A 27,102-nucleotide genomic window follows, 5' to 3' on the forward strand; every position below is an offset into this window, starting at 1 on the left:
CGTCCATAAAGTTGCTCCAGGGGGACTGTCCCTGTGATTGTGATAGTAATTAGCGTGATGAAATGTAATGTAGTAGGGCCTGCAAAGGACTGTAGTAACAGCAGGTTGACTGTAAAACAGATTAACGGTTTGAATGATGCATATTAGTCTACTGACCTATATCTGAGGCCACGCTGTCCTCGGGCTCTGAGTGGCTGGCTGGATCAGTCTGGATATGCAGAGAGTACATCTCAGTGATGACACGAGCCATCAGCTGCTGCTCGACCCTATCACGACAGCAATTTTTTTTTTTTTTACATATTAGCAGAGAGAAAGAATATCTTTTATGTCCATGGCACAGGCCTCTGCCTCAAACTGTTGCAATTACAGGGAATACTCCTGTAAAAATGGCTAATATCTGACTAAGTCACTTGGCAGTCATTTAACAGAACAAATGAAAAATCTGTACCAGTCAACTAGACGGTTCTCCATGGTCTCTCTTTGACGAATGGTGCTGAGGATAGGCTCTGTGAGAGGGGCAGGCTCAGGCGGCTGAGGGGGGAAGGCTGGGCCGAGGTACAGAGTTGCAGGAGGAGATGGCAGGCCGTTCAGCTCTATAGGAGCGTGTCGTAGATGGCTGTCTGCTTCCGATTCCTGTCGGTATTAAACATGAAGGTTATTAAAAAGTACAATCATGTTCCCCATTGTATTGAAGTAGTAAATTTAGGAATTAAAATTCGTACACTTTAATTGTTCAGGCTTGAGCATTAGAAAAATGATTGACAGATTTCAAAAGAAAAAGGAAGCTCATTTGAATTTAACCTCAACAAAAATTAATATATAAATCACCCAGTCTGATTATGTTTAAGTGGAAAAAAGCAAAGATGAGGCAATGGGTAATTGTAATTGAGGTCGTTGGTGGATTGCTATTCTCCTTTGGAAATCTGCATCTCCTATTCAGATGAGAACAAGCAGACAAGAGATGCTATTGAAATTCCTACATTCAACCCCACGTCTCAATTTTGCCCATTTTTGGTTACTGGTTTGCATTCCTCACTGATTCCTCTAGCAGTTAGGCAGAGCGATTCGTCATTTTGCTGTCACTGAGATGGTGAGGAAGGAAAGCAAGAGTTGTGCAAAGACGAGAAACATGGAGGAGACCTGTCTGACTTTGCCAAGATCAAGAGACATTCTGAGGCTTAGAGCTCCATCAGAAACACGTCTGAAAGGTGCTCACACACTGATGGAGGGGTTTAAGCTTGGAGCTGGCAGTGAGACAGACTTACATAAGTGCACTGGCTGGCCTGGACGAGCAATCTGCATCCTTTATTTGGTGGTTTGGTCAACATGATTGAGAGCTGGGGTTGATTGAGGGGAAAGAATGCATAATTGGAAAATCCATAGAGGCCTTAATTATAGGCAACTGTGGGTTTTATGCTTAAATGCTTTACAGCTTTTGCGGCTTTGGAAAATTTTTAATGCCACAGTTTCCAATTCCAACTGCCATGTTAACAATTAAAATATGCCTTTACAATCCGCAATTACAACCGGCTCTGCACGATTAAAATGTAAAAATTGAACAAACATTTATTTTTCCACAGAAAAGTGTGTGGGGGAGATAGTAGTTTAGTAGTGACTTCAGTATTGGCATGATATTGTCTATGAATGTAATGAGAACACAAAATACATAGAATGACTGCAGTAATATTTAAGTCGAATGTATATAGCATGTATACAACGGCATAAAAAAAAACTAATAACTTGGCAGAGTTAATGTAAAGCTTAATTAACATATGTGGGGGAACAATAGAAATGCTGCATTTGGCATTGTTCCTATGCCAAACAAGTCTTGCAGTCCCCTTTTCTACCAAAAGGGGGCAATGTGGAATAGCTCAGGCCAATGGTGAGCCTGAAACCTGCTTAAAACGACAATTTGTCCCCACCGGCCATCGAACCTGAGAGAACAGCGTGGATTTAAGCTCTTCAGTCAACGGCTATGGTCTAATGACCATGCAGTGGTGTTTTCGTATTAACAGAGGCTTTGCCCTTGTGTATTTATGTTTGTGCAACAGTCTAATTATTGTGTGCATGTGTGCTTCATGTCAGAAAGCATGAACGATGTAAATGTGAAATGAATTCTGGCCTTTGTTGCTTTCCTTTTCCTCAAAAGGTATATTGGAAGGCTAGTGAATGTGTTTGTTGATTTGATGTGTAGGAAGGACCACATCCTTCCTATTTCTTATTCCTTCCTAGATCCCTCTAGTCCATTTCCTTTCTTGTTTGTAATCACTTCTTATAGTCTAACTATAAAATAACGGTTCATGTTAGCATGCAAAGTGCAACAGCCAAGGTTGCTGACGAGGGGGTGACCACAGCATGCTGGACCTGAGCCTGCAATCACATCGGACCGCTGATCTAGGACATACCTCCATTTGGCTTGCAGACAAAATTGATCAAATATCAGCAATTCCTCTTCAGAACTACTCAATGAACAAACATGCTTTTGCACTGTGAAGTACCTGAGTGATGTCAGCCACTGCCAAAAAATGTGTCCCTGGGAAACCGCTCTCCTCTTCCTCCTCCAGCTGCTCTTGTACTCCTCCAGCCGTCTGAAAGAGAGTGTTTCCACATTAATGTAAAAATAAAAGTATTAAATGACAATCTTTACAAATGAAGCTGCTTGCTGACAACACACATAAAGATGACTTAACCACAACGCACGTCACAAACTGCAATTACAGAAGTACTTCAATTTAGCCTAGCGCTCTCGCTTTCCCCGGAACGGATGTTTGGTTAAAATCGATCAGCCTCCATTATCATTTTAGAGGCAGGGCTCAGTCTCCAGCCGACTGCATTAGCCAATCCTCACTCTGAGTAATCTGAAACAAGTATGAAGCATACATCAAACTGCGGCACTCTTCTGGCACCGCTTACATCATCGCAAGTATTATCAGGTCACTCTGTCCTCGGCCAAGTGGGCGCTCCGGATCATGGGCTCCCCGCACTGCCCGGGGTCAGAGAGGAGCATGCGTGATTACTGAAGTTGCAAAGCCAAATTCTCCACGGTCAGAGGACTCTCACAACACAGACAGACACAGCAACACATTCTGGGCCTGGGTAGTCACACTCCTCACTCACTTGATCTGCACTGAAATGAAAATAATCTAAATTTAAATGGCAGATGAATAAAAATGCTGGTTGCAGGTTGGAATTATTATTATGGTTAGGCCTTTTCTTACCCAAATAAAGGCATTTCTTGGGCAATGAATAATAAATCAATGTAAAATGAATTAACAAGCAAATCAATAATTTCTTCTGCACTCAGGGAAGCCCATACCTATTTAGATATTAGGAATCGTCAAAATATTTCATGCAGCAGTGATCAATAACGAAGAATTAAATATAAATCACCAGCCTAGGTGAAAGTGAAGTACAAAGAGGTAGGACTAACCAATATGCATTAAATACGACAATATTAATACAATAAGTGAATAAGGTAAATACCTAGTAACAGTAATTATGAATTACAAACATTGCAATAACTGTTCATTTGTGCAATTGAAATAGCATATTTGAATTATTATTACCAGTAGCAGTAATAATAGTGACCAAATTTTAATAGTCCCATTTTGAAAAACAAATCTGAAAATCTTCAGAAATGTGGATTTTCATATTATTCAACCGAGGGGTGGGTGAATAGGGGGCCCGCCTGTGTGTGACTGTGGCGGTGCTGCAGGTACTCTGCGACTGCGGCGTTTTACGCCGCTTGGCTGCTGGAAGACCTGAGGGGCAGCCTACTGCAGTGGGCCAAGAAAGAGACAGAGGCGGAGAGAGAATCTCAGCGTTCATTATCATTCTCCTCACGCAGCGCACAGAGATAGAGGGATGAGGGGGCTATGGAGGGAGGGAGAGGTGGACCGGATTGAGCAGGTCAATACCAATTCAGCGCCACAGAATGGATGTGGAGGAGGAGGGGAAAAAAAAAATATATATATATATATATATATAAAAAAAAAAAAAACAATTGGTGTGCTCCATTTCTCCATCACCCTCACACACATACACACACATTTAGGCCATTAAGAAAGTGGCAGGCTAGAAAGCAGAGAACGAGCTCTGGTGCCCTTACAAACTCTTCACTCATCATGTGTTTTTCCAGCCACTCGCTTGGCTGCAAAAACACAGAGCCAACGATTACTATAACCCCCAACAGACCCCCTCCTTCCCAGTCTCGCTCCAAAATTGCATTTTTCACTCCGCTGGCTCTGCCCGCGAGTCACTCTTTCTACGCCCTCGGAGCAGTTGGGCTCTCAGACAGATCAGATGCCACTGAAGAACAGCCGTGCTGGCACTGGCAGCACTCGTATGGGGCACGCCAGCCCGATGACTCACTGGGGCCGGCCGACTGGAGGGCTGGGACTGGAGAGGAGAGTGGGCGGGGCAGGTGAAGCGCTGCTCCTGGCCGGGTCGTCAACACACCTCTGGACCTCCGCACGGAGGCCCTGTCTGCCTCGAGGCAGAGCCTGGAAACAGCAAAGCTTGCTGGGCTGGAACACATCCATCACTCCCCCCCCTCCTCCTTCCCCCACCCCTGCACTGCCTGGCGTATACTCGCTCCTACCCTCTCCCAGCCTCAACGGGGGCCGAACACGGTAAATGGATACCTCCAGAGCACCAGGGCTCGGCTATAAACAAGCGAGAACTGTGTTCAGGTTCGACTTTTCTGCTTCTTCATAATTCATACACTTGGCTGGGCTGAGTCTGTCTAGACAAAGAGCAGAAACAGGATAACACTGCAAACCTCCAATGGTGTTCTAAAAATATTTCTCACATATATTATTACATATTACATACATATTATTTCTTAAGAATGTACACAACAATTAAATACAGATTATTGCCCAGAACATTGCCCAGATGATATGTTAATACTCGGCCAGATTTATGAAGCAGTGTAACTGTGGTGCAATCCTAATCCTAATGCAACAGTGCTACATGCATCTTATAAGATGAAAATAGCACCCATTGTGTTGACCAGCTCACTCTGCACATACAGAGGAAAACACACATACCAGAGAGGCTATGATCTAGGAAGACAATAATTTAAAAAACGTAACCGTGGAGGACTCCTCGGCCGGCAGGAACATGTGTTGCCCCAGCCAACCGCTGTTCATCCGAATGGGCTTAAAAGGTGACACTGTTTACCAGACACTCCTGCCTCAGAACACTTTTGTCCGGTCTCCCTCTCCTCCTTTCTTAATGTGCCCGGTGTTGAAGTAGTGAAGCCGCATACGTTGCCTGGCAACCAGGTGTGAGTGACTGGAGCTGAGATTGCTGGAGTGAGAATCTGCTTGTGTGTAAGAGGGTAGATAGGTGCAGTCTTTAGCGTCTCTGATAGGAAATCTGTTCACAATTATATGTATTTCCACTCGATTAGTAGACACGTTTAAAAAAAAAAAAAAAAAAAACTGCAGGGTTTCTGAATTTTCTGGGTAAAACGCAGGACAGAATACTCAACACCCTGCACTCAGGGGGATGCAGAAAAGCAGCGCTTTTGTTTTGTCTCACATTCAAGTTAATCAGAGCAGTAGTCCTCACATTAATGCAAAGTGTCATGATTGATCGATCGGCTCGAAAAATAGAAATCCTCTTTTCTGTTCTGTAGGAAATGCTGTTGTAGTGAAATGTCTTCAGTCACACTTAAAGCCCAGCTGAGTCATGCAGCAATGAAAGCAGCTCTGATATCAGACTGGTTCAGGCTGAAGAAAGGAAGCGTGCCTTCACCAAACTGTGTGCGGCTCTATGCGATAAATGTATCATATTTTGCATAGCGGCAAAATTCACAGCGAGACTTTCATTAACATGCACACGTTCCACTTGGTCGTAACCATAAAGGCATACAAACGACACAGCACACACATACAGACACACCCTGTAACCTAAACAGATCCCCTCACGCCTCACTCAATGCACTATTGTGCCCGAGCTGTGGACTCTGCAGAGGGGAGGAAAGGAGGGAAAAAAAAAAAAAAAAAAAAAGACCGTTCAGGAGGGATGAGTGTGAGCCCTCCCAGGCTGATTACATTTAAATGGTGGGCTATTCACTGCATGATATTCATCTCGTTATGGAGTGTGACACGGCCGTGAGTTGTATTCAGAAATGCAATCTGAATAGTGACCAGTTCAAGTCTAAAATCCTGTTGCTCTCTGCGTGGGACGTACCTGAATGTTGGGAGGAGGAAGAGTAGGATGAGGAGAGATGATTGCATTGGAACTGGAGAAGCTATCAATATTGATGCTGGGCTGGACCTAAAACCGATAAAAGAAATCTGTAGTGTTGACCATGAAAACATAAATTACACTTATACAAGTTTTGTTCAAAAGTTGACAGTTTTGAGGTGGGAGTGATTTCAACACTTGAATCCATTGATTACCAATCAATAAAATATCATGACTGGTTGAGGTGACACTTTGACCTTTTACCTGAACCTGAAGTTGAGGAGGGTGTCTTTTCCCATGGTCAGATTTCACCTCCAGAAGAAGCACGTTTGGCTTGCAGGGGGCTGGATCAACTTTAGGAGTATATGACGTTGTCACGGTTACCGGCCTGTTACTAATGATGACACGGGAAGGCTGGGGGGCGTGGCCATCCACTCTAGGCTGCCCTGCAAATCAAACCACAACCAGGACCAATGAAATGCTGTTACACAAAGTAATCAAGAAAGAGGTTATTGATTTGGAGGGAGTAATAAATAACATTGTAAAAGAAAGCAAATTCCAAGTCTACGAACTACAAAGAGTTCAAAGAAATATTGTGCATTACAATTTAATTTGTACAACAAAGCTGAAAATAGCATCAATAGATCAAAGGTCTGAATTTCTGTTTACAATATATTTAATTCTACTATTAATAATAGAGTATAGCCAGTACAGAGTATGGGCTGCACATACCATAAGCCAATTAATAGTAGAGCTCACAACGTCTCACTTATCTTAATTTTATGCTGTAATCAAAATCCATTGGCTGCTATAAAATGAACCCGTACCTCATCTGCATGAAGCATTTTTTTTTGCTTTTTTTGCTCATGAATAATGAGTGTCTAATTCCAGGCTCCACCTCAGTACAGCATCTGCGGCAGGTTAAAAGTGCAAAAAAGTAAGTGCAACATGGTCACTCTGCCTCAGTCGTGAGTCACCAAACTGCAGTCCCCAGATACTGCGCTGCTGAGAGAGGAGTGCCGGTCCCTTCATTTCATCATCTACACCAATCACATCTTAACTGGGACTCTGAAACACAAACCCTACCCTCCAACATACAACTTCTCTCACACTGACACACACACACACACACACACACACACACACACGTGTGTGTTCCCAGTCACCTGTGAGCTGTGCCCAGGCATATGACGGGCATCTGTGTTGTGATGGTGAGCACGGACACAGAGGGCCGAAAGGCTGCATAGCTGGTTTAGCAGCAGCAAGCAATATATTTTTATAAAACCACACAGATCACAGCAATCTGGTTTTCCCATCTGCAGATCTGCTCCCACCAGAGGCCGGGAAGCGGCAGCTTTATGATTTCCAATGAAAGAGAACTGAGACTGCGCCTTCCAACAAAAGTGGGCAGAAATGACTCATCCAGAACATATAAATATATGTATCTGTGTGTGTGTGTGTGTGTGTGTCTGTTGGGGGGGGTTACGTGGAAAGCATGAATGTTGCATAGTTAAAAAAAAATTCCCACTTGCATCATCAACATGGAGAACACGGAGAGGCTGAGAGGGAATATAACGCATCTTCCCCCCACCATCTCAAAAGCATGTTCACACAAAATCCCAGCAAGATGCATTACTCCACACATCTCCAAAATCTCGCACAATTAATCCAGCTCAGACAAGACGCAGCCCAGTAAGTGTGTGCGTGGGAGACAACGTGATTGTGTGTACTTTTCCTTTGTTAGTAAGGGTATGACACTTCCTCCTACATGAAGATGAGGCGCAAAATCAATATAAAAAGGAATGATACCCAGATGCAGTGATGTACTGTGAAAATACTCCCCTGTAATAGAAGAAAAAAAAAAGAAAAGAATACCAAAACACACACAGATATACACACAGTCTTCTCAACAATGCACATACCAAATTCTATATGAAAGTCAAACAGACCCGAAACTTTGCTGCCAGTCGGTGTGAAACTCTCTAAGCAGATTTGTCAGGGCTGCCTGCTGCAGTTAGCAGGGGCCTGAAACTCCAGGGCGTCCGTGGATGTGCCTGTCTTAGCATCTGCGGCAGATGAAAGGCACTCTGAGGTCCCTAGGGGACTCCAGCCGCTCTGTGCCATTCCAACTGCCCTCTCAGGGGAGCCACGGCGGAGAGAAATTAGGCCGCCTCTAATCTGGAGCCCTCCAGTGTGGCACCGCAGGCCTCGGCACACACTCTCACAGACACACGACTCATATGGAACTATTAATCACAGCCTGATTTCAGACTTCAGACTTGCTGTACCAGATCTCTCACACACAGACACACTTGCTTTAGACCAACAACTGGCCTTTGTTCATGTCTGCATTTAATAGGATCTTGAAAACAAATGGCAAAATCAGAAGCCTATCAACTCCCCAAACATGCATGCATGAAACATACATTGTAACACCTAAGACATTGTCCATAAAATGGAGAGTGGGAAAAAATAATAGATTTTCCCTTAAAAAGATCATCTAGAGAATCTAAAATTTGTCAAAAAAATATATAATACATACATACTGTATATATTTTATGTATGTATATGTATACACACACACACACAGTAAAGCAATGTAAAACTATATGTATTGCTTCTAAGATGCATTAACCTCTAAAACCCAATATGAATTAAAATAGATGAGCTGTTACAGTCTTCATTCTTCACATATTAACAAACACTTGAGGCCAACCAAGGTCAGGAATTGTTTTTGCAGGTGTAGTCAAGCTTTCTTCTCCTTTAAAAACCACCTAGGATGAAGCACTCAAAAAAAACAAAAAAAGAGAGGCAGTGAGTCGGTAATGGACAGTGGAGGAACTTTTTCCCCTGTCTCCTCCACTCACCACGACCGCCCTCACCATAATGAGCGCCTCGCTGCATTGCAGATGCTATTACAAAGCTTTGTTCCCCCATTCGCCAAGGCCGGGGGCAGAGGTCAGCGTGCAGATGGGCCATAACACTCAAGAACGCTTGCTGCTGTTTGAACAGTATTATTCCAGTCTCTCCCCTATCTGATTCCATTCCCGACATCGTGCATCGTTAATCCCCTGCCACTCGCTTCTGCCCAGTCATTGGCCAGTTAATGGCGGGCATGTGCACAGCACTGGTAAATAGCTTTGGCTAAGGTGTTATCATGGAGAAGGTGCTGGTGCTCATTTTCGATCGCTGATTTTAATTACACTTGTTCAGACAGTTCCCGAAAATTAATGACTCGCAATTAACTAGCGCCAAGCTAATGAATTGTTTGCGAGTCAATCTGTAAAAAAAAAAAAGAAAGAAAGAAAGAAAAAAAAAAACCTCATTATATAATAAAATGAACACAGCTTCAAAATGTTTTCATAATATGTGCAAGTAAGTGGTGATTATGATTAATAAGTACAGGTATTTTCTTGGAGCACAGTGTTGAATTAAAAGCAATTTTAAAATGGCAGCCGTGAATAAAAGCATTAATTTTTGGCACTCTGCTGTGATTAAAATAGAATGTAAAATTTAGGTTTTAAATTATGTGGGGGGAGCAGGAGGGAGTTACAGTATAATTAAGCTTTTACAATCACCATGCTAAAATGTCTGTATAATTAAAGATTTTTTTTTTTTAAGAGCTGCGTTTAACTGCAGGGTGACAAGGTGACCCGGCTGAGTCGGGGCTCTCTCTGGTCCGTCACTCTGCTCACGTTGCCACCAGGCCATCAGTATGCAGCAGAGGTTGGATTCCGTCAGTGCTGCGAGAAGCAGCTGCTGTACAGTGATTTAGATATTGCACTTGGCAGACGAGCTATACAGGAAACTGAAAAAGGGCACGAGGCACACACATACCTACGTGGGCATGCCCGCACACGTAATAGTGCAGTGAGTGAAGACGATTAACGGATGGATCCACAGATATACAGCATTTAATATGCACACACAGACACACATTAATGCACACAAAATCCCATTTGTAGCAATCTGTGATGCACCTTACATTTATGACCAGCATAAAGCTGGAAATCCACAGACAACTTGCTGTTGAGGAAACCATGATGTCTAACATGGTGCTTGACAATGGCGTTCAGATCTTTACGGTTCCAACATGTCATCTTCAAGACTTAAAAGAATCACATATTGCACCCCTTGACGGATTCATTGTTTGAAAGGAATGTGACTAGGCAGCCAAAGGTACACATTGGCTTCCACTACCGAACCGTATAATATCTGTCTGTATTATAACAATGTATAAAGTACGGTCATATTTTGTCTGTGAAGCCAGGATTTGTTTGCCTCGTGCCAAGTGTCTGTAACCAGTGCCTGTGCCCTGAGTCCCGTCCTGTACCCAGTTGAGACATACTGTATGTGATTTTGGGCTATATAAGAAATAAATGTTGTTGTTGTTGATTATTGGGTATTGTGAAATAATGGGATAAAGATCTTTTCACTGGTTACTGACTGGCTTACCCAGAGGGATTGCCATGGGGATGAGGTAGCCCTGTAGCGGGGAGGCTGGGTCCTGCTGGCCAGCTGGTGCTGAGGGGCTGAAGAGGAACTGTGGTTCTGGAGGCACTCTGGCTTGAGCGGTAGAGGTTGGTGGTGCAGGGAAGAGACTGGTCTGGGTTTTAGAGGACTTCATTTTAACGCCTGTGAAGAGAGAGGGGGGAGAAAGAAGAGAGGAAAGCTGAATGAAAAACAAATGTGGAAAAACTTGCACTAAAGGTTGTAATTCTTGTCAGACAAACTTTGGATCAACATGGCTACTGCTCTGACAGGACACACTGGCTAGCTCACCTTTTACACTCTCGATTACTTTTGGCCTTGGTGCTTTGTTCTTTGGAGAGGGTGAGTTGAATCGGAGGTAAGGGCCCTTTTTCAGAGTTCGTCTGTGGCCCTCATACAAAGCCTTCCCATAGATCTTTGCCAAGTAGTCCTCATCCTCCTGCTTAGACTGCTTTTCCTGTAAAATCAGACAAACCTTTACCTTACATGGAAAACAAAAAGGAGAAGGTGATCATACCAGTTCAAAAAGTGAAAAAGAACACCTCAGAAGAACAAAATATTGTTTTTTCTGGAGTTTGTGACATCAGGTGGGCGCGGACTGAATGCTGACCAGTTTTCTGCTCATTGGCGCAAGTCAAAGTGACCTCACAGGCGTAAAGCACCAGCGTTCGGTCGGCCGTGCATTCTGATGCAGTCAAATAAACGTCGCATGCATTGTTTTCTTGGTGTCAATTTCTAACAAAATCCCAATGAGCGTTAATCAGACTGAAACTACAAAACAGCCATTCAGTGGGTATTCATTTTGAACATCCGTGTGGATGAGGCCTTATTCCAGCGTTGCTGGCTGTACTCAGATCAGGCAGCCACAGTCACAACCGGCACTTTATTTTAACTAGAATTTTTATGCCGCCACCATAAAATCACCAAGTAACATCACTACGAAATAATCAATTATGGACTACATCGATGCAGAATTGTCCACGTCTGCATCATGATGCATCGATTATGCGATTAATTTCAACACCACTTATAGTTACTGTTCATACTCAAGTAAGTCAGCATCTGCTTGGCTTAAGGGGTATGCAAACTGCTTCTAAGGTGCTGTGCAAGCATGAGATTAGTCAGCATCAGCATGAGCAATCAGTGGTTCCAATCATTACAAGCATGGAATGAATCAGCTTCAGCTTACAGTCCGTGCTTGATGCTGGCGCAGTTGCTGCGGTTTGGCCTTTGCTGCTGCTGGGTGGCCCCTCAAGGGCCTGGCCCGGGGCTGTCTGTGCAAGACTGTATCCCTGTTCTTCTGCACAGGAATGGCAGCAGTGCCAGCATCTTTGCCTAGATCTCTCAGGGATTCCTCACCAGCTACTTCATCCTATGTGATGAGAAGACACCATCAGCCAATTCTTCTGGACAAAATAATGATGATTTCACTTTACACAGCATAGGCTTACATATACTTGAGCCATGTAAATGTGTATTGTTAATTCATAGTGAACACAAATTCCCTTTACCTTGATGTCCTTGCTGAAAGAGCTGATCCACGCGTCCACTGTCCTCTTGATCCTCAGCTGCTCAGCAGGATCCCTAGACAGCAAATGCACACTGGGACTTAAACAGACATTACGGCAGATCATATGTGCTTTGACCTGACAAGCAGAACAATTCCCATCCATGTCATCCCCCCTAATTATCTCATTTTCAGTCCCTGAGACCAATAAGGGTATCTGGACATGCCAAATACGCAGTCATCAACATTAACACAAACTCTTTAAAAATAATTCATCTAAAAGACATCTGCACTTCGCCAGTATTAGCAGTGTCTAAAAGACTAATTTACCTAAAGATCAAGTGGTGTTATGTTTGACATTGCAATGGGTCAATTTCAGTCCTAATTCTTTGATCTGAGATAAGAGCTAGCTATATCAGTGGTGGGTGCCCTAGGACTTAAGTAAGAGGACTAACAGGGTTGCGGTTTAAATTCTAAACTGCCAAGGTGCCACTAAGGGTTATATGCAGAGGACACATTTGAACATTTGAAACAATCACTTTCACTATATTTGACTAAACTAGTGGGGCAGTGGTGGCCTAGAGGTTAAGGAAGTGGCACTGTAATCAGAAGGTTGCAGGTTCGAATACCGAGCTACCAAGGTGCCACTGAGCAAAAGCACCATCCCCACACACTGCTCCCCGGGCACCTGTCATGGCTGCCCACTGCCAGCTGGTGAAGGGTTACAAGCAGAGGACACATTTCATGGTGTGCACCGTGTGCTGTGCCGCAGTGTTTCACAGTCACTTCACTTTCACCATTACCTCCTGCCAAACAAATGAACTCAATGTAACTCAAATGAAGCACTGACTGTACCACAAGTTTCCTGAGCTGATCTAAACACAGATATTATAGTTTCCAGTCAAGGTAAAAAAAAAAAAAGTGCACTGCGTGTTGCCGTTTTCAGTTTCAAATCACCCTCTGTTTTTACGACTGAATGCAGTCATAAAGTCACAAATGCATTTTTTTTATATTTTATTTAACTTTTAACCCAATTTAATGTTGCATTTCACATTTTATGTGCGGGCAACATAGTTATTCTGCAAGGTGGTTCATGATTTCTCTACTGTGAAATGAGTCGCTTAATTACAATGCAGGCTTCCCAAGCCAGCACGCAGTCTGCGGAGCAAACATTCGTGGCCTGAAATTTATCGCCATGGTGACAGCAGATGCTTTTTTTTTTTTAAATCTTGTTTAATAGATAGAGCACACTCCTAATGCCCAAAACAGTGCAGCCATTTCTGAAATAAACATTGTGCGCAACCATCACTGAGTCACTTAGAGAAAAAAAATTTTTCTATTTCTACAAATATCTCTGCTTAAAATAAACCATGTTTGACAGATACATGCCACACTAACCCAGATGGAAAAGAAGAGGGTTCTGCATTCATTTGTTTTCACGCAAGCTCCGCTTAACAAATCATGCAAATGCAGGGCTGTCGGCTAGCCTATTAGTGCACCAATGTTTGGTGTTATTATCCTTCATAAATCAGGAACATGAAGAGAAACGGAAATAAAAGGGACCCAGAGCACGGGGCGGGCGAGGAGGAGAAAGAAAGATAGTGAAGGTAATGAGACAGGCAGCTCTTGACCTCAGGCCTGAGTCTCTGGCCAGAGAGGAGGATGAAAGTGGAGGAAGAGAAGATGAGGGTGTAAGCCCCTGCAGTCTGACAGATGTGGCACGTGCTCCCACTGCACCATGGAGGGAGGCAATCCCACCGATGCTGCACCCCAAAAGACAGCGAGAGAGAGAGAGAGAGATCATTGTAAAAACTGTGGGTAAAAGTGTTTCTCTGTCTCTGGGCAGAGAATCACGTCAGACAGTCTCTAGACTGTGAAATTACCTGGTCTGCCTCTCCGCATTCCCCTCCTCCACCCACCATATCCATCCATCCCTTTGAGTGATTGTGTATATTTGTGTATCGTCAAGAGAGCCTGATCAGATGACATTTCCAGACACTTGCTTCAAAATGAAGCACAACGGATCTGCAGGGCTCAAGGTGATCCTCAATTAACCCCAGTGGTCGACCAGAATTCAGCAAACACTCTCCTCGAATAGAGAATCGCTCAATGCCGTAATAATCCTCCCCAAATGCCCATTCCAATAACCTTTTTAGGGGGCCATAAATCGTGCAGGAGCAAGACAGACCATTGGCACCCACTGTCCTTTGAGCAGTGTGCTCATGACAAGCAGCATATCTCCATGGGTGATGAAATAATTACTAGAATTAGAATTCTAACAACATAATAATTTCGGGCTATAAAGTCATTAAAATATGGCAAAGTGACTATTTGAATGCAGACCCTCATGGAGCAGCAAAATAAATCCTCAGGAGCTTTACTGCTATGAACAGCACACAGAGGAAAGATCAGAGGTAATCTAGACAGCCAGTGCTCCAGTAAATAAAGAAACAATCATGGCCAACAGTCTAATTTAGTCTCAAGAAAACAATAAAATCACAACATGAACTCACACAAACACACACACACACGCATATGTGCGTGTGTGTGCGTGTGTGGGCAATCTGGAACTCTGCAGTACAAGAGGCCGGGAGATTGGCCTGGAACCACCAGGTCAAAAAGGTCAATTACCGAATGGAAAGTCAGGGTAATGGCGCTACTTACCAGCAGAATTCAACAGAAAGCTCTCGAATGAGGCATGGAAAGCACTGACGGGTACACAATAAAAGTGCGTGGGCGCTGCAGAACTGCTTGATGGTCTACTTAGTCTACAGTTATTTAAAAATACAAAATGTTGTTTGTTGAAAAAGTTGCAAAGCGACTTCTTTCTCATGTGGTTTAGCCTAGATGCTGCTTACACTTGCAAAATCAGAGAGCTAGCGCACAGACATCCAAGAAATTGTGAAAAATACTCTATTTCATGTTAATCTAGCATAATGTTGCCAAAAACAAAAACTATATAGCAAAAAAAAATTGCTTCCATGCAGAAGGAATGTTCCCAAGGGATGGTACTCAAAATGCATTTGGCCGAGGAACCATTTATGTTTTGCAAATTCTGAACGCCAGGCCTTGTCTCGTCACCAGCCCGCATGAATGAATCAATCACAGAAGAGTGTATACATTTTGATGTGGAGTGGAAGCTTGCGGGCTAGGCAGACATCTACCTGTTAATTGAAAGAACATCTGGCAGGCCCCGTCCCCTATGACCTTTCAGTAAAAATATCAGAGCCATTAGGAGAGAGAGAGTGGCATCAATCTGTTTTGAATCAGACTGGCATGTTAGCCCTCTAATAGAGGTTGCCATTAATGTAGGAGTTGGCATTTGGGTTTGGAGACGCTCAACGCATATGTGCAATGGTAACGCCCATTTCACGCTAATTTTATATGAAGCATCAAACGTTTTGAAACTCCAATAGTATATGACTCAAAAGCGTAATAATCATGGGGCAACTTGCCAAAACTGGCACCATTATTCAATAATTTCTTACATATCTTTATTCACGTCCAGTTTCTAATTAGATACTACACGGATTATAAGGATTTTTAATATGGTAACCTGTAAATACTACAAATCACTACACTGTTTAATGGTAAAAATGTGTCAGTCCTGTATCCTGTTCCTTGACAAAAATTGCAGGCAAAAGGCCAGCAGTCTCATATTTGATTTCCTAATTGCGGTAACAGAATGAATAAACCAATGTAGATTCCCCCATCACATGTATTAATGTTCTTTAGTATTTCTAAGATTTGTGCTCGTCAATACAATCATTCAAATCCACAAAGTGTATTTTTAATGGAAATACACTTTGTTTTGGGGTGTGTGAGTGCCCCTCATTGTTCACACACCATGGTTGTACCATGCATTATTTATGCCATTGCTCTAAAAGCAATACTGTTTGCCAGAGACGTCTCCCGTACTGTTGTTACAGACTTGCAGGGCTGCAACCTCTCTGGCCTTCTTTCCCCTCGCAGCAGCCAAACGAGGGAACCCAAAGTGGCCGTTGTCTCCATTGCACACTTTTAAAAGGCTACTTCAGCTTTCCGACAGCCTCTCCGCTCCTCTCCCCCGTGGCAATGTTCTCGGCTGAAGAGCGTGGCTCACAGAGCATCACAAACCATTAGGCGCTCTCTCCCGAAGGGGGGGCGATTTAATGTCACGTTTAGACTTGGCTGAGCCTGGACTCCTGCTATGACAAAAGCTTACCCACAATGCAGTCGGGTTGAGTCGCCGTACCCTCTTCCCGGGTTTCTTATTTCAACTTTATATTTTTTATACCTCATAGGTATTTTGAATGCCTTTTTAAAGAGACCATAAACAAGCGGCAGATTCTCGAGAGTTTGCAAAGTCATCAGAAGATGCTGTCTGAGAGCAGATGTGCTGGAAGGAGAGGAGTTTAAGTGTTAGAAAAAGCCCTAAAGCAAAGACTTGGTGATGAAAGGGTTTCAAGATGGGTCTATACAGAGTAGCCCTGCTGTTTATTTAGACAGTCAAGTACAGTTCACAGGAGCCTCTTCTGGGTTCTTTTTTTAAAGCCAGAAATCTGCACCTGAGGCTTTACTGTAAGTCACGCATGTCCTGCCAACTGTCATTTCTTCAGTCTGAGAGGCATGACTGAAAACGGTGCATCGTTCCTGCCAAATGCCCACAAGTACTGGGGGGGGGCACATGAAGACATCATGGGTGCAGACTTCATCAACAGGCCAAAAAAAAAAAAAATCTCCTGCTGTACAGAGTCAGCCTCGTAAATAATGCACGCCGCTCAACAGCAGCGAGAGACAGACAGGGCCGAGTCATCACAGCAGCTGCAACGGAAAAAAAAAAAGATCTTAATTCATTTTTTAATGTGAAAAGGCTTGGCTCTGTTGACCTCTGGAGGCTCCCCTCCCTGGCTTCACACTTGACATCTCACATTGAGTTTATTGGGTTCAGCGGAGCGCCAGCAGCAACTTGCACAGAGGGGTCCCTGCCCTGACACCTGCCAATCATGCTGAGTGTTCAGCCCTTTGCTGCCTGGAGTGAGCTCTGAGGCCCGCTGCCACTCATCATCACGTCCACGGGCCCCCTGACGACTTGCCGCCCCGCACAGGGCGCACGTGCTCACCGGAGTAGCGCCAAAGCATCCCCTTTCACAGGATGCAGAGGTTGCTATCGATCAGTTTTTCACTGATACATTACTGTGCACAGCAGAGCCACTTCCTGAGAACAGGCCTGAGTCAGTAGACCTGAGACCGGAACTCTTACACAACAACAATTCAACATAACTATTCTAACCAAACTGAAAGACTGGACCACATCTCTTACCAATCCACCAAAGTCCCGCTGAGGTGCCACTGCCCACAAGGTTGATGATTAAAAGCAGAGAACACATTTTGTTGTGGCACCGTGTGCAGTGCTGCAGTGTTTCACAATGACAATCACTTCACTTTCCTGTACAGTATTTTTCGTTGGATCAGGTTGCTACTTTTGAAGGGGGTTTTATAAGAATCATTGCGTGCATCACTATACAAAATCAGATCGTTTTGAATGTTGAGACTCTCTCTCTCTCTCTCTCTCTCTCTATATATATATATATATATCCATTATGTTCAAATAGTCCAAATTAGCCATAAAAGGCAACAGAATGCCACACACAGGCGGGCAGGGAGCAGTGTGCGGGGACGGTGCTTTGCTCAGCGTCACCTCAGCGGATCGGGATTCGAACCAGCAGCCATCTGATTTACAGGGCCGCTTCCTTAACTGCTAGGCCACCACTGCCCCTTCCAAATCTGGGTCACTGGAACAAAAGTCTCTGTGAGAGACTTTCAAATGTCAACAGTCTCACATTCCCCGCACACATACTCCTCATACAGTTGTACTAAGGTGTAATATTCCACATTAGCAGGAGTAACTGGGCAAAGGGTGACTAAATGAGTATGAAACCCCAATCAGTCAAAACTACTTCAGATTAATAAAATAAATACTACGTGCCCTGTGATAGTCAGGATTGGAAATTTACTGACCCACGAAAGAATATGCACCAACTGAGACCAACTGAGGTGAAACTATGATTCCCACATTAGGGATCCATTACCTGTTGTTCGACAGCGCCTCCAGATGGGAATGCAGGGTCTCTCCATTCCTGGCCCTCAGAACAGCCTGCAGGTTCTCCTCCAAGACCTTCCTGCTACGCTGCACCTGCTTCAGGACCCTCTCGGCATCTTCAAACATAGACTGAGGAGGTGGGCTCGTCTGGAGCAAGCTGGGCCGTGAAAGGGGTGAAGGTCTGGGCAGGGCAGCCTCTGCTGCCCCTGGGGCCGTCTGGGAGAAGAAGAATTGACATGTTTCAGATGAAATCTGGTATTACAGTCTCAACGGTAAGTTGCATTAAAGAGAGTTTCACTGAGTGGGTGTGTTATGAGACGCAATGCGCTGCCTCTACACATTATCTGGGCTGACCGTTCAAGGAATGATGGATGATATACCACTTATTGTGTGGTGTGTGTTGGGCGCGGAGAGATGGGGATGAGGGCAGAGTGATGCAACACTGAAGACACAAAACCCTCAGTGGCCCACAGAGAATACTGCTACATCTAAGACCTAACTAACATCAGCACTAGTACAATGCCCATCCGCCATCGACACGGTCCTGATGGAACAGACATGTATGATACAGAATGAATTAATCAAATTAGACGTCCTGGGTTTAAAGCAGTCTCCTGGAGGTAGAGCAGGGGAAGCTTTCCAGCTTTAAAAAAAGACAAAAATTAAATGACATTTCAGGAAATGGAACGGAGAGACATTGTAATTTATGAGAGGGACGGAAAGAATGATGGAAAAAGACTGCCAGACGGCTTGAGAGATGGGCCCGGTTTAATGGCCGTCTATCAAAATACCCTCCTCTGTGTCCTGCTCTGACCATTTCATTCCTTCACCAGTCACGACAGCTACTCTTTCACTCGCCCCCCCCCCTCGTTCTCCCGCTTCTCTTTCTGAGCGTGTAGCCTTGCAGCTGTGAGTCCTTGGCTTTCTCTCTTTCATCCTACTCCTGAATATAAATCTATCTGCGCGAAGTGCAAGTCTATCACTCGACGGGAGAGCTGTGCCTTCCAGCCATTGTCACCCTGCAGCGCCTTGACCGCTTCCTCCCACAATACCCTTTTCTCTTAATTATTCATTTCCTATCTTTCCTGGCAATAAAGTAATTGGAAGGCAACAAAGGTCACGCCAACCCTCTGTTGATAGACGAGATTTGGGAACTGGTAAACAGAAAGGCAGATAGGAAGGATACAGAAAAGGAGGCATATTTACAATTGACTGACTCGCTCCCATGTATGATGCAGATTTTTGGACAACGCACCTCTGAGCGAAGCGGAGTGTAAAGAGGCGGATAACAGCCCTAGAGGCCGGGCTAATGAGGAGATTTTTTTTTTGCTTAGAAACGCAGCGAAGTGAATCACTGTTTGCTTAATGGCGTATTTTTAGCAGGTATGGGCCCAGGTGTAAAGCGGAGATAACAGCGCTGATTGATCTCGACGGCGTTCCTGACGAAGCTGCGCCTGTACAGAGGTGCCATTGTGTCTGTGCCGTTTCACGGAAAGCGAGGGAGCGAGAAAGACAGAAGCCCGCTTGTAAACTTGCCACTGCAGAGGCTGCGGTTGCTATGGGAACGCACCATGGAGACGGCGGCAGGTGGGGGAGGGGCGGGGGGCGCATAGTCCGCCGGGTAGCTGCCGTTCTCGCTGCTCGTCACGGGAAGCACATCTCGAGTCTGCATGAAGACAGAAGGTACAAATTATGCTTTCTGACACTCGCTCTCATTTTTTCCACCCACAGGACCCACCCAGTGCAGGGACACCCCGTCGGCCTGGCACCATGCATCACCATTACCGCACCGGGACCCGCCATGCCACGCTCACGACCATGCAACAGACATTAAAGACAATAAACCACAGATTTGCATATGCAAATGTTCACATCTGTAGTGTCAGGTTGAGAAATACAGAGTTTAATATAGAACGCGGCAAGTACAGTTTCACACGGCGCGCTCTTTCTGGGAACAGGGACAGGCTGAGTGACATTCCATTAAATCGGGTGCACACAGGGAGGAGGACGCGCACGCACACACACACACACACACACAGCCCTCACCAGTGACGGCCAAAGAGCATTCCAATCCTGCATCCTCAATTATATGCTAATGTGTCATTTGCCTTGTGCTACATTATTCTTGGCTGATGGAATTTTTTTCAGCCACAAAGTCGTGCTCAGAAAGCCAATGCCTCCTCAGTGTGCTTGTGTGTGTGTGTGTTCGTGTGGGGAAAGTGGCTGTGAAAGAGGCTGTTACAAGAAATATATTTGGAAAAAATGAAGCGTTTTCGAATTGGTGTTTCAGGAGAGGGGCGGAACAAGTGGTAAACAGCTGTCTGGTCACTCGCTTCATGTCTCCGACTAGATTTCATCAGCGCCAAGGTCCAATTCGATTAGCGCTTCTATGGGCAGGGTTCTGAAAGCACCGCGGGCCCATTTACGGCGCCGTGCGACATCCTGATTGGGTCTAAACGGAATCGACAGATCGTTGATTGTGCTAATAGGATGAGCTGCCGGCACTATTCTCTGTACGAGTCGCCGTGATGTGTCACCGCGGGGCATCGAGTGCTGCATCTCATCAGCGTGGGAACGAGGGGAGGTTTGGATGGACGCCCTTCAACGACCATAAGGGCGTTTATATTCCCAGAGTCTGGAACAGGGCAACACCGTTTCACCAACACCACTGACCAAGGACACAGCCAGATCCTCAAAGCCTTTTTGAAACATTCTGAGTTGGTGAGCAGAGGATGCCTGCTGCGCGAAAAGGACGTGATTGCGGCTTCAGTATTTTTCCACTAGTTCCACTGTGCCAGGCATCAAACGATTCACACAGAGAATAAATACAATGACCAGGGTATGCAAGGGTAATACAGAGAATGCATGAGAACTTGGATTTACACCATGTAAAAGGTCTCTTAAATACATTTTGGCTCTCAATTTGTTTTTTGAATGACAGGGTGAACTGTACAGATCACATTCAATTTCAATTTAGAATTTCAATTCGGTGCCTCTTTCATATGTGATAACTGATGCGTATCTGCAAACAAGAGCATATAAGGGGGAAACGAGAACAAGGATGGGATTTTGCAGTGTTTCCGTCAATCATCATAGACTGCAATGTCAGGATGGAGATGGAGGACATGGAGGACAGCTAGGGAGGTTTTCCAGCTGAAGGGAAGTGAGGTGTTAATGCTTCTGCAATCTTATTCAGCACTGGCCATTTTTCTGTGTAGTTGATTTCAGTAGCGGCAGGGCATATTAAAAAGGCAGTACAATCACCCCAGCCGAAAAAAAAAAAAAAAAAGAAAGTTAGTAAGATGAACAGTCATGCGGTCTGACCAGAAGGTCCTGCATCTCGCTCTTGATTCGACCAAGATCCTGCAACATTTCGCTGGCCTTCTTTACAATGGTGCCGAGGCTTTGATCAGCTCCCGGGCCTGGTGTGGATCCATGGATCCTCTTTCCCATCTCCAGATCTCCAGTGAGAGAGGTATGGCTGTGGGGGGCTTCTGACAGGGGATGATGCACCCTATGGAGGGAAGAGAGAAATCCTGTTATTTGTTATTTATCATTACACCGAGGGAACGATGGAACCCCCTATAGAGCTGAATATTTCATAATGTGTGATAGTCAATAATGTATGGAGTCAACACACAGAATATTTTAAAGAACCTATCAGAACAAAGTTCACATCTTTCAGTTTATACTACGGAGTGTAAAAACAAAAATCTTGGCTGCAGTACAGTTTGTAATCTCTCACTGAGAAATTAGTCGTTCAAACTTTTTTCAATCCTGTCATAAGAAGGTGTTTTTAAACTTGGTAATAAAGTGAATGAATGGAAAAGACATTCTGCAGGACCTGTGCAGCTGCAGAGGTGAAAGAAACTGGCTCCATGTTTGACAAGGAGGAATTTTGGCTTAATGTTGCATAGAAACGACAGCAATGGAGGAACCACATCCATGTTTTACATTTTCAGAACATCAAATAAGTACTGCTGACATTATAGGATTATTTTTTTGTGTTTACAGAGTGGATATCGTTGCAAAGCATGCTCTTTAAAAAAAAAAAAAAAGAAATTGCAGTCTGTGCTATTCAGATGATCACGTATTTGCCGTTAGGTTTAAATGTCGCTAAATGCCCTGTTCTGCCTCTGGTGCAAGAAAACAATCACCATCAGCCCAGTCTGAGCCTGAGCAAAACACACAAACCGTGGCTCATGCGCCACACACAGGTCCAAAACATGCCAATAGTGCAGACTACAGCTGGGCAGCATGTTCATGCATGCGTCAAAAGCTGCGGAAGTTCAACGGAAGGACAGAGACGAATGTCCGCACCTTCATTACTCAGAAATCCTGTGTAAGGGCCCTCGGGTCGCTTCGGCCCTAACCCTTCAGTTGAGAAGGGGTGTTTACACGGGACTTCATACTGGAGCCCAAACACGTATTTATCCTGGCCTCACAGCCAGCAATAACGACAGGGGATTGCGAGTGTTGGACAAAAGGGCCCGTCCAGTTGCAGCCAAGGGCCGGCGGAGGACGAGATGTTTTCGTAGTGTAGGGTTGCCGATTCGTCCAGGGCTGCTGCCAGCCCCGGCGGTTCAGACACAGCGTGCTTGTCCGACCCGAGGCCATTAATCACACGCAGACACTTTCCAGTGGCTGAAATCATGCTAACATGGAAGAAGAAAACACACAGACACACACACACAAAAGGCACTTTCTGTACAGTCTGTTATTGTTCCCTGGTCAGGAAAAGAGGAGAGTGAGAGAGCAAAAGGAAATGTATATATTTTTTAAAAAGTCGACCATTTATCCATAATTTCCAAACCTGTCATTCAGGCATGAATTTGGAAGCCTCCCCCCCCCCCAATCTTTTCATCTCAGCACAGATATGTGGGAGAGGCGGCGCGCTAAGACTCAGGAGTCTCGTTGTTTGTTGGTGTGTTTGTTAGCCGTGAGGGACGCAGGATCCTGCTCGCACGCGGGAAGATAATTGAGAGACGGCGAGCGCAGGCAGGCCTGGACGCCACTCATTACAGCTCAGCAGAGAGGAGGCTAAAGTCGTAATGAACAGCAGCAGATAGAGGGGAGGACGCGCCTGCTGACAGCCATTTTACACCATGGATCCCCACTAATAAAGCCAGCCAACGTGTGAGCGATCGTGAAGACATGGAGGAAAAGGAAGGGCGGCCTGAACCAGACAGAATAGGAAAGGTGGCACCGCAGGGAGGAGGAAAAGAAGGGATGTGTGAGGGCTGGAGAGTAACATCGGGGATGAAAGGAGGACACCCAAAAATAAAAAAAATGTAAAAAAAAAAAAAAAAAAAAAAAAAAAAAAAAGGTAAAAAATAGATTTCAGGTTGACCTAAATTCCTCACTCAACATCTCTTCAAGGGTAAAAGGTCAGTGCTGAGAGACAGGCCCGCAGCCAACCAACATGTCACAGGTACACACTCATCTATATGCAGACAGCCTACTTGCAATCTGGAACAGAAACTTGTGCGCACACGCACACACACACTTGAAATTCATGCAATTAACACCCACAGTGCACTCACAACCCAGAAAGAACCCATTCACTCACACTCCGTCTCAGGTCAATTCACAACCGACACTCAGCAGTCCCATTTATGGCAAGGGACCAGAGGGACCCACAGCAGAGAGTCCAGTTAATCAAGCGAGTGTGTGTGTGTGTGTGTGTGTGTGTGTGTGTGTGTGTGTGTGTGTGTGTGTGTGCCAGGAAAGATTGTGGAGATACTCTATTTACTAAAGCGTGTCACTAGTTTAATGGAGCCGTAATCAACATTAGGATTAAACAGCACATCGACACAACAAAAACATTCATACATAGAGAATGCATTCAGTCCATGGCCATGTTGTTACCATAGCTAAAGGGATGTAATAATTCCACACCAAAAAGACTGTTTAGCCACCGGAACCTTATTTCATCCCAATAATGTACCCACTTGTGTGTGCAGCAGAGGTTCTGTGTGAGGCAGGTTAAAAGTAATATGCTAGCAATTTGTAACACTAAGCCTAGAGTTATAGCAAGCATTTTATGTGAAAAGTTCATTTAAAAATGATGATGCAACTGAGAAACAATGTGTGACCAACACCAGTCCATGATAACTAAACAAAATGGTTAAAAACCGAAACCCTAACCGGACACACAGATGTATGCTGAATTATGAACGTCATGTGATGCAAGGCGCTATTGTGGTGTCTTCCAAACAGATTTGAAGGCAACGCCCTGTCTGATGCAGCGCTGGGGGAATGGTGGCACAACAGCTCAGAGAGTGATAGAGAGACTCGTTCTTTCCCTCGGCTGCAAATAAACACAATAAACATGCCCTTACCCCACAGTCACAGGCAGACATCTTCAATCAGCCTTAAGGTTCTTCAGAAGGCAGTTAATCTATCTGGAGAGCCAGAGCACCATGTAACATTGATACCACAGCTTCTTTTTCATTTTATTCGTTTTTTTTTTTTATCTAGCTGAAATTAATTAAAAAGAGCAAGCGGCAAAAGTGTAAAAAAAAAAAAAAAAAAAAAAAGGTCATCCTAGTACGGAGGTCATGGGGCTAAAGCAGGCCCTTCTACAGACCTTAGATGCCCTGATTGTTTTGTTCATCACTCTACGGGCACAGATGCATGTTCTATAGAGCAGGAGAACGTAGATCGTACTGTTTATACTTCTGAACCAGTGGATAACATGTCAGAATCATTCAATACATTATATATAATATAACTACAATGCAAGTTAACCCTAAATGTGACAATGCAAAAATGAACACTTGGTGATGGCATGGGCTTTGTAAATAAAAAGGAACCGTCCTAACACTCTTCGAAACACAACTAATCCTCTCTTGCTCTTTGTTGCCGCTGCGAACCGCTAAAAGCCAAAAGCGCAGAGCACCACCCTGTTCCTGTTCCCCTTCAGCAACCATGACGACTGAAAAAAAAGAGGAAATGAACACAGAAAAGTATGAATGAAAGCCAGGCTCTAATCCCTGCAGCGCTTTTAATGGCCCCTTCTCCCCACCCTGCCACAACTGAGGGAAACAAAAAGATAAAGAGAGCGCAGGGCGGACGGAGAAAAACAGGGGAGATGCAGAAAAAGGAGCGCGAGGCATGTTTTCCATCCACCGCCAGACCCCCCCCTCCTTCTGATGCCTTCTCCTTCTGATGAGATGGGGGATACGGGGCCTGGAAAAGATGACTTCAAAGCTGTCCCCGTTCTCCCTCCAGCTGTTCTGGAAGCTGCGCCAGTTAGATCCTGCTCCTCCAGCGGGGTGCAGAGAGGCGGCCGCAGGTACCCACTGATGCCCGCTAAGCCCCACGCGGCGCAGGGAAATGCAGCAAACAAAGCAGCTGCGGGACTTCCACCACATACAGTAAAATTAAGAATTAAACGGAGATGAGACACCCCCTCATCCCCTCGCATAAAGAGTTACAACCTGCTATGTTTCAACAACTTGAGCATTGAAGGTCAAATAGAACATCTGCTAGAACTGGAAAATGAATAATTAATTGCTTGTATAATCTAGCTTTAAGAATAAGGGGGGAATATATGGGTACTGCGATTCAGTTTCATGACATGGATAACTGTATTCACGTTTTCATTTATGTGCTTATATCCATAATTGGCCTGAACCGCAATAAACTGATATTTCTACATATTTTCTTACAATAAGTACTCTTTGCTCTGAGGTCTATGTACAGAGAGAACGTTGCCCATGTTAAATTCTGACACTGACAAACAAACGCAGAGGCCACACCCCTGCAAAAATGGCCTCACTTGCCCTCATTATTCTCTGTAATTTACACACAGGTTTACCTTGCTATGTAACTAATTAGTCATAAGTGATGGCAGTCGACAAAAAAAAAAAATTATGCTACAGAAACTGACCTCTGCTAGCTGTTCTTAGCATGCTAACTTCAAGAATTTGGCCACTTCTTGACACGTATTGTTATTCTTCAAATGGTTAAGCTAAAACTCTAATAGTCAAAGCGGTGGCCTAGCGGGTAAGAAAACAGACCCGTAATCACATGGCTGCCCATGGTGATGGGTTAAATGCAGAGACCACATTCCACTGTGTGCACCGTGTGTGTCACGTGACAACTAATCACTTTCACTATTACACAATGCACCTTTCATATATAAGAAAATAGTGAATTGAGCAAACAAAAAAAGAAGCTTCCAAGACCAGACGCAGTGGTGGCCTAGCAGTTAAGGAAGCGGCCCCGTAATCAGAAGGTTGTGTGTTCGAATCCCGATATGCCAAGGTGCCACTGAGCAAAGCACTGTCCCCACACACTCCCGGGCGCCTGTCATGACTGCACACTGCTTACCAAGGGTGATGGGTTAAAAGCAGAGGACACATTTCGTTGGGTCACCATGTGCTATGTTTCACAATGACAATCACTTCACTTTCACCATCATCTGTAGCCTCATTGCATCTGTTTTCTCTTTGCTGCAAGACAAAACAGCAGCTGAAACCCTGTGTGGCCTTGCATCTAAAGGAGGACACTCTGACTCGCCCCACTCCTTGGTCCCCTCCACCCTATCATCCATCATGCTGGCCAGGGGCGGTGGAGTAGTCTGCCAGGTGAGGCCCGGTCCCCCGTCGAAATGTCATCATGTGTCACGCGCCTGCATATCAACAGCGGCGGGGTAAGCGAACCCCACACACATGCGTCCCGGCCTCACATTTATTCCCGCCACCTGATGCCCCTCTCCTCTTTAGAGTCTAGAGGCTCTTTTGTGGAGACATTTCTCTTTTTGGAAGCCATTTCGATCTGATGATACTTGTTGAAAAATAATCAGCTGTCGACCTTG

At 44.7% G+C, this 27,102-nt stretch overlaps 1 protein-coding gene across 6 annotated transcripts in view; it reads right to left on the bottom strand.

The window, feature by feature from the left end:
- kiaa0586 (KIAA0586 ortholog) overlaps positions 1-27,102 on the bottom strand; it is an 85,536-nt gene that overhangs the window by 31,497 nt on the left and 26,937 nt on the right. For all 6 annotated transcript variants that reach the window (XM_029001738.1, XM_029001728.1, XM_029001773.1 and 3 more), the window contains 12 exons: positions 21,603-21,792; positions 19,849-19,944; positions 18,268-18,494; positions 12,201-12,273; positions 11,879-12,061; positions 10,981-11,146; positions 10,654-10,833; positions 6,463-6,644; positions 6,202-6,288; positions 2,499-2,588; positions 449-633; positions 157-266 (listed from right to left, as the gene is read on the bottom strand). In XM_029001738.1, coding sequence (XP_028857571.1) covers positions 157-266; positions 449-633; positions 2,499-2,588; positions 6,202-6,288; positions 6,463-6,644; positions 10,654-10,833; positions 10,981-11,146; positions 11,879-12,061; positions 12,201-12,273; positions 18,268-18,494; positions 19,849-19,944; positions 21,603-21,792 — 1,769 coding nt within the window. The remainder of the gene's footprint in view (positions 1-156; positions 267-448; positions 634-2,498; positions 2,589-6,201; positions 6,289-6,462; positions 6,645-10,653; positions 10,834-10,980; positions 11,147-11,878; positions 12,062-12,200; positions 12,274-18,267; positions 18,495-19,848; positions 19,945-21,602; positions 21,793-27,102) is intronic.

Source organism: Denticeps clupeoides, chromosome 1 (assembly GCF_900700375.1).
Source record: "Denticeps clupeoides chromosome 1, fDenClu1.1, whole genome shotgun sequence".
NCBI lineage: Eukaryota > Metazoa > Chordata > Actinopteri > Clupeiformes > Denticipitidae > Denticeps > Denticeps clupeoides.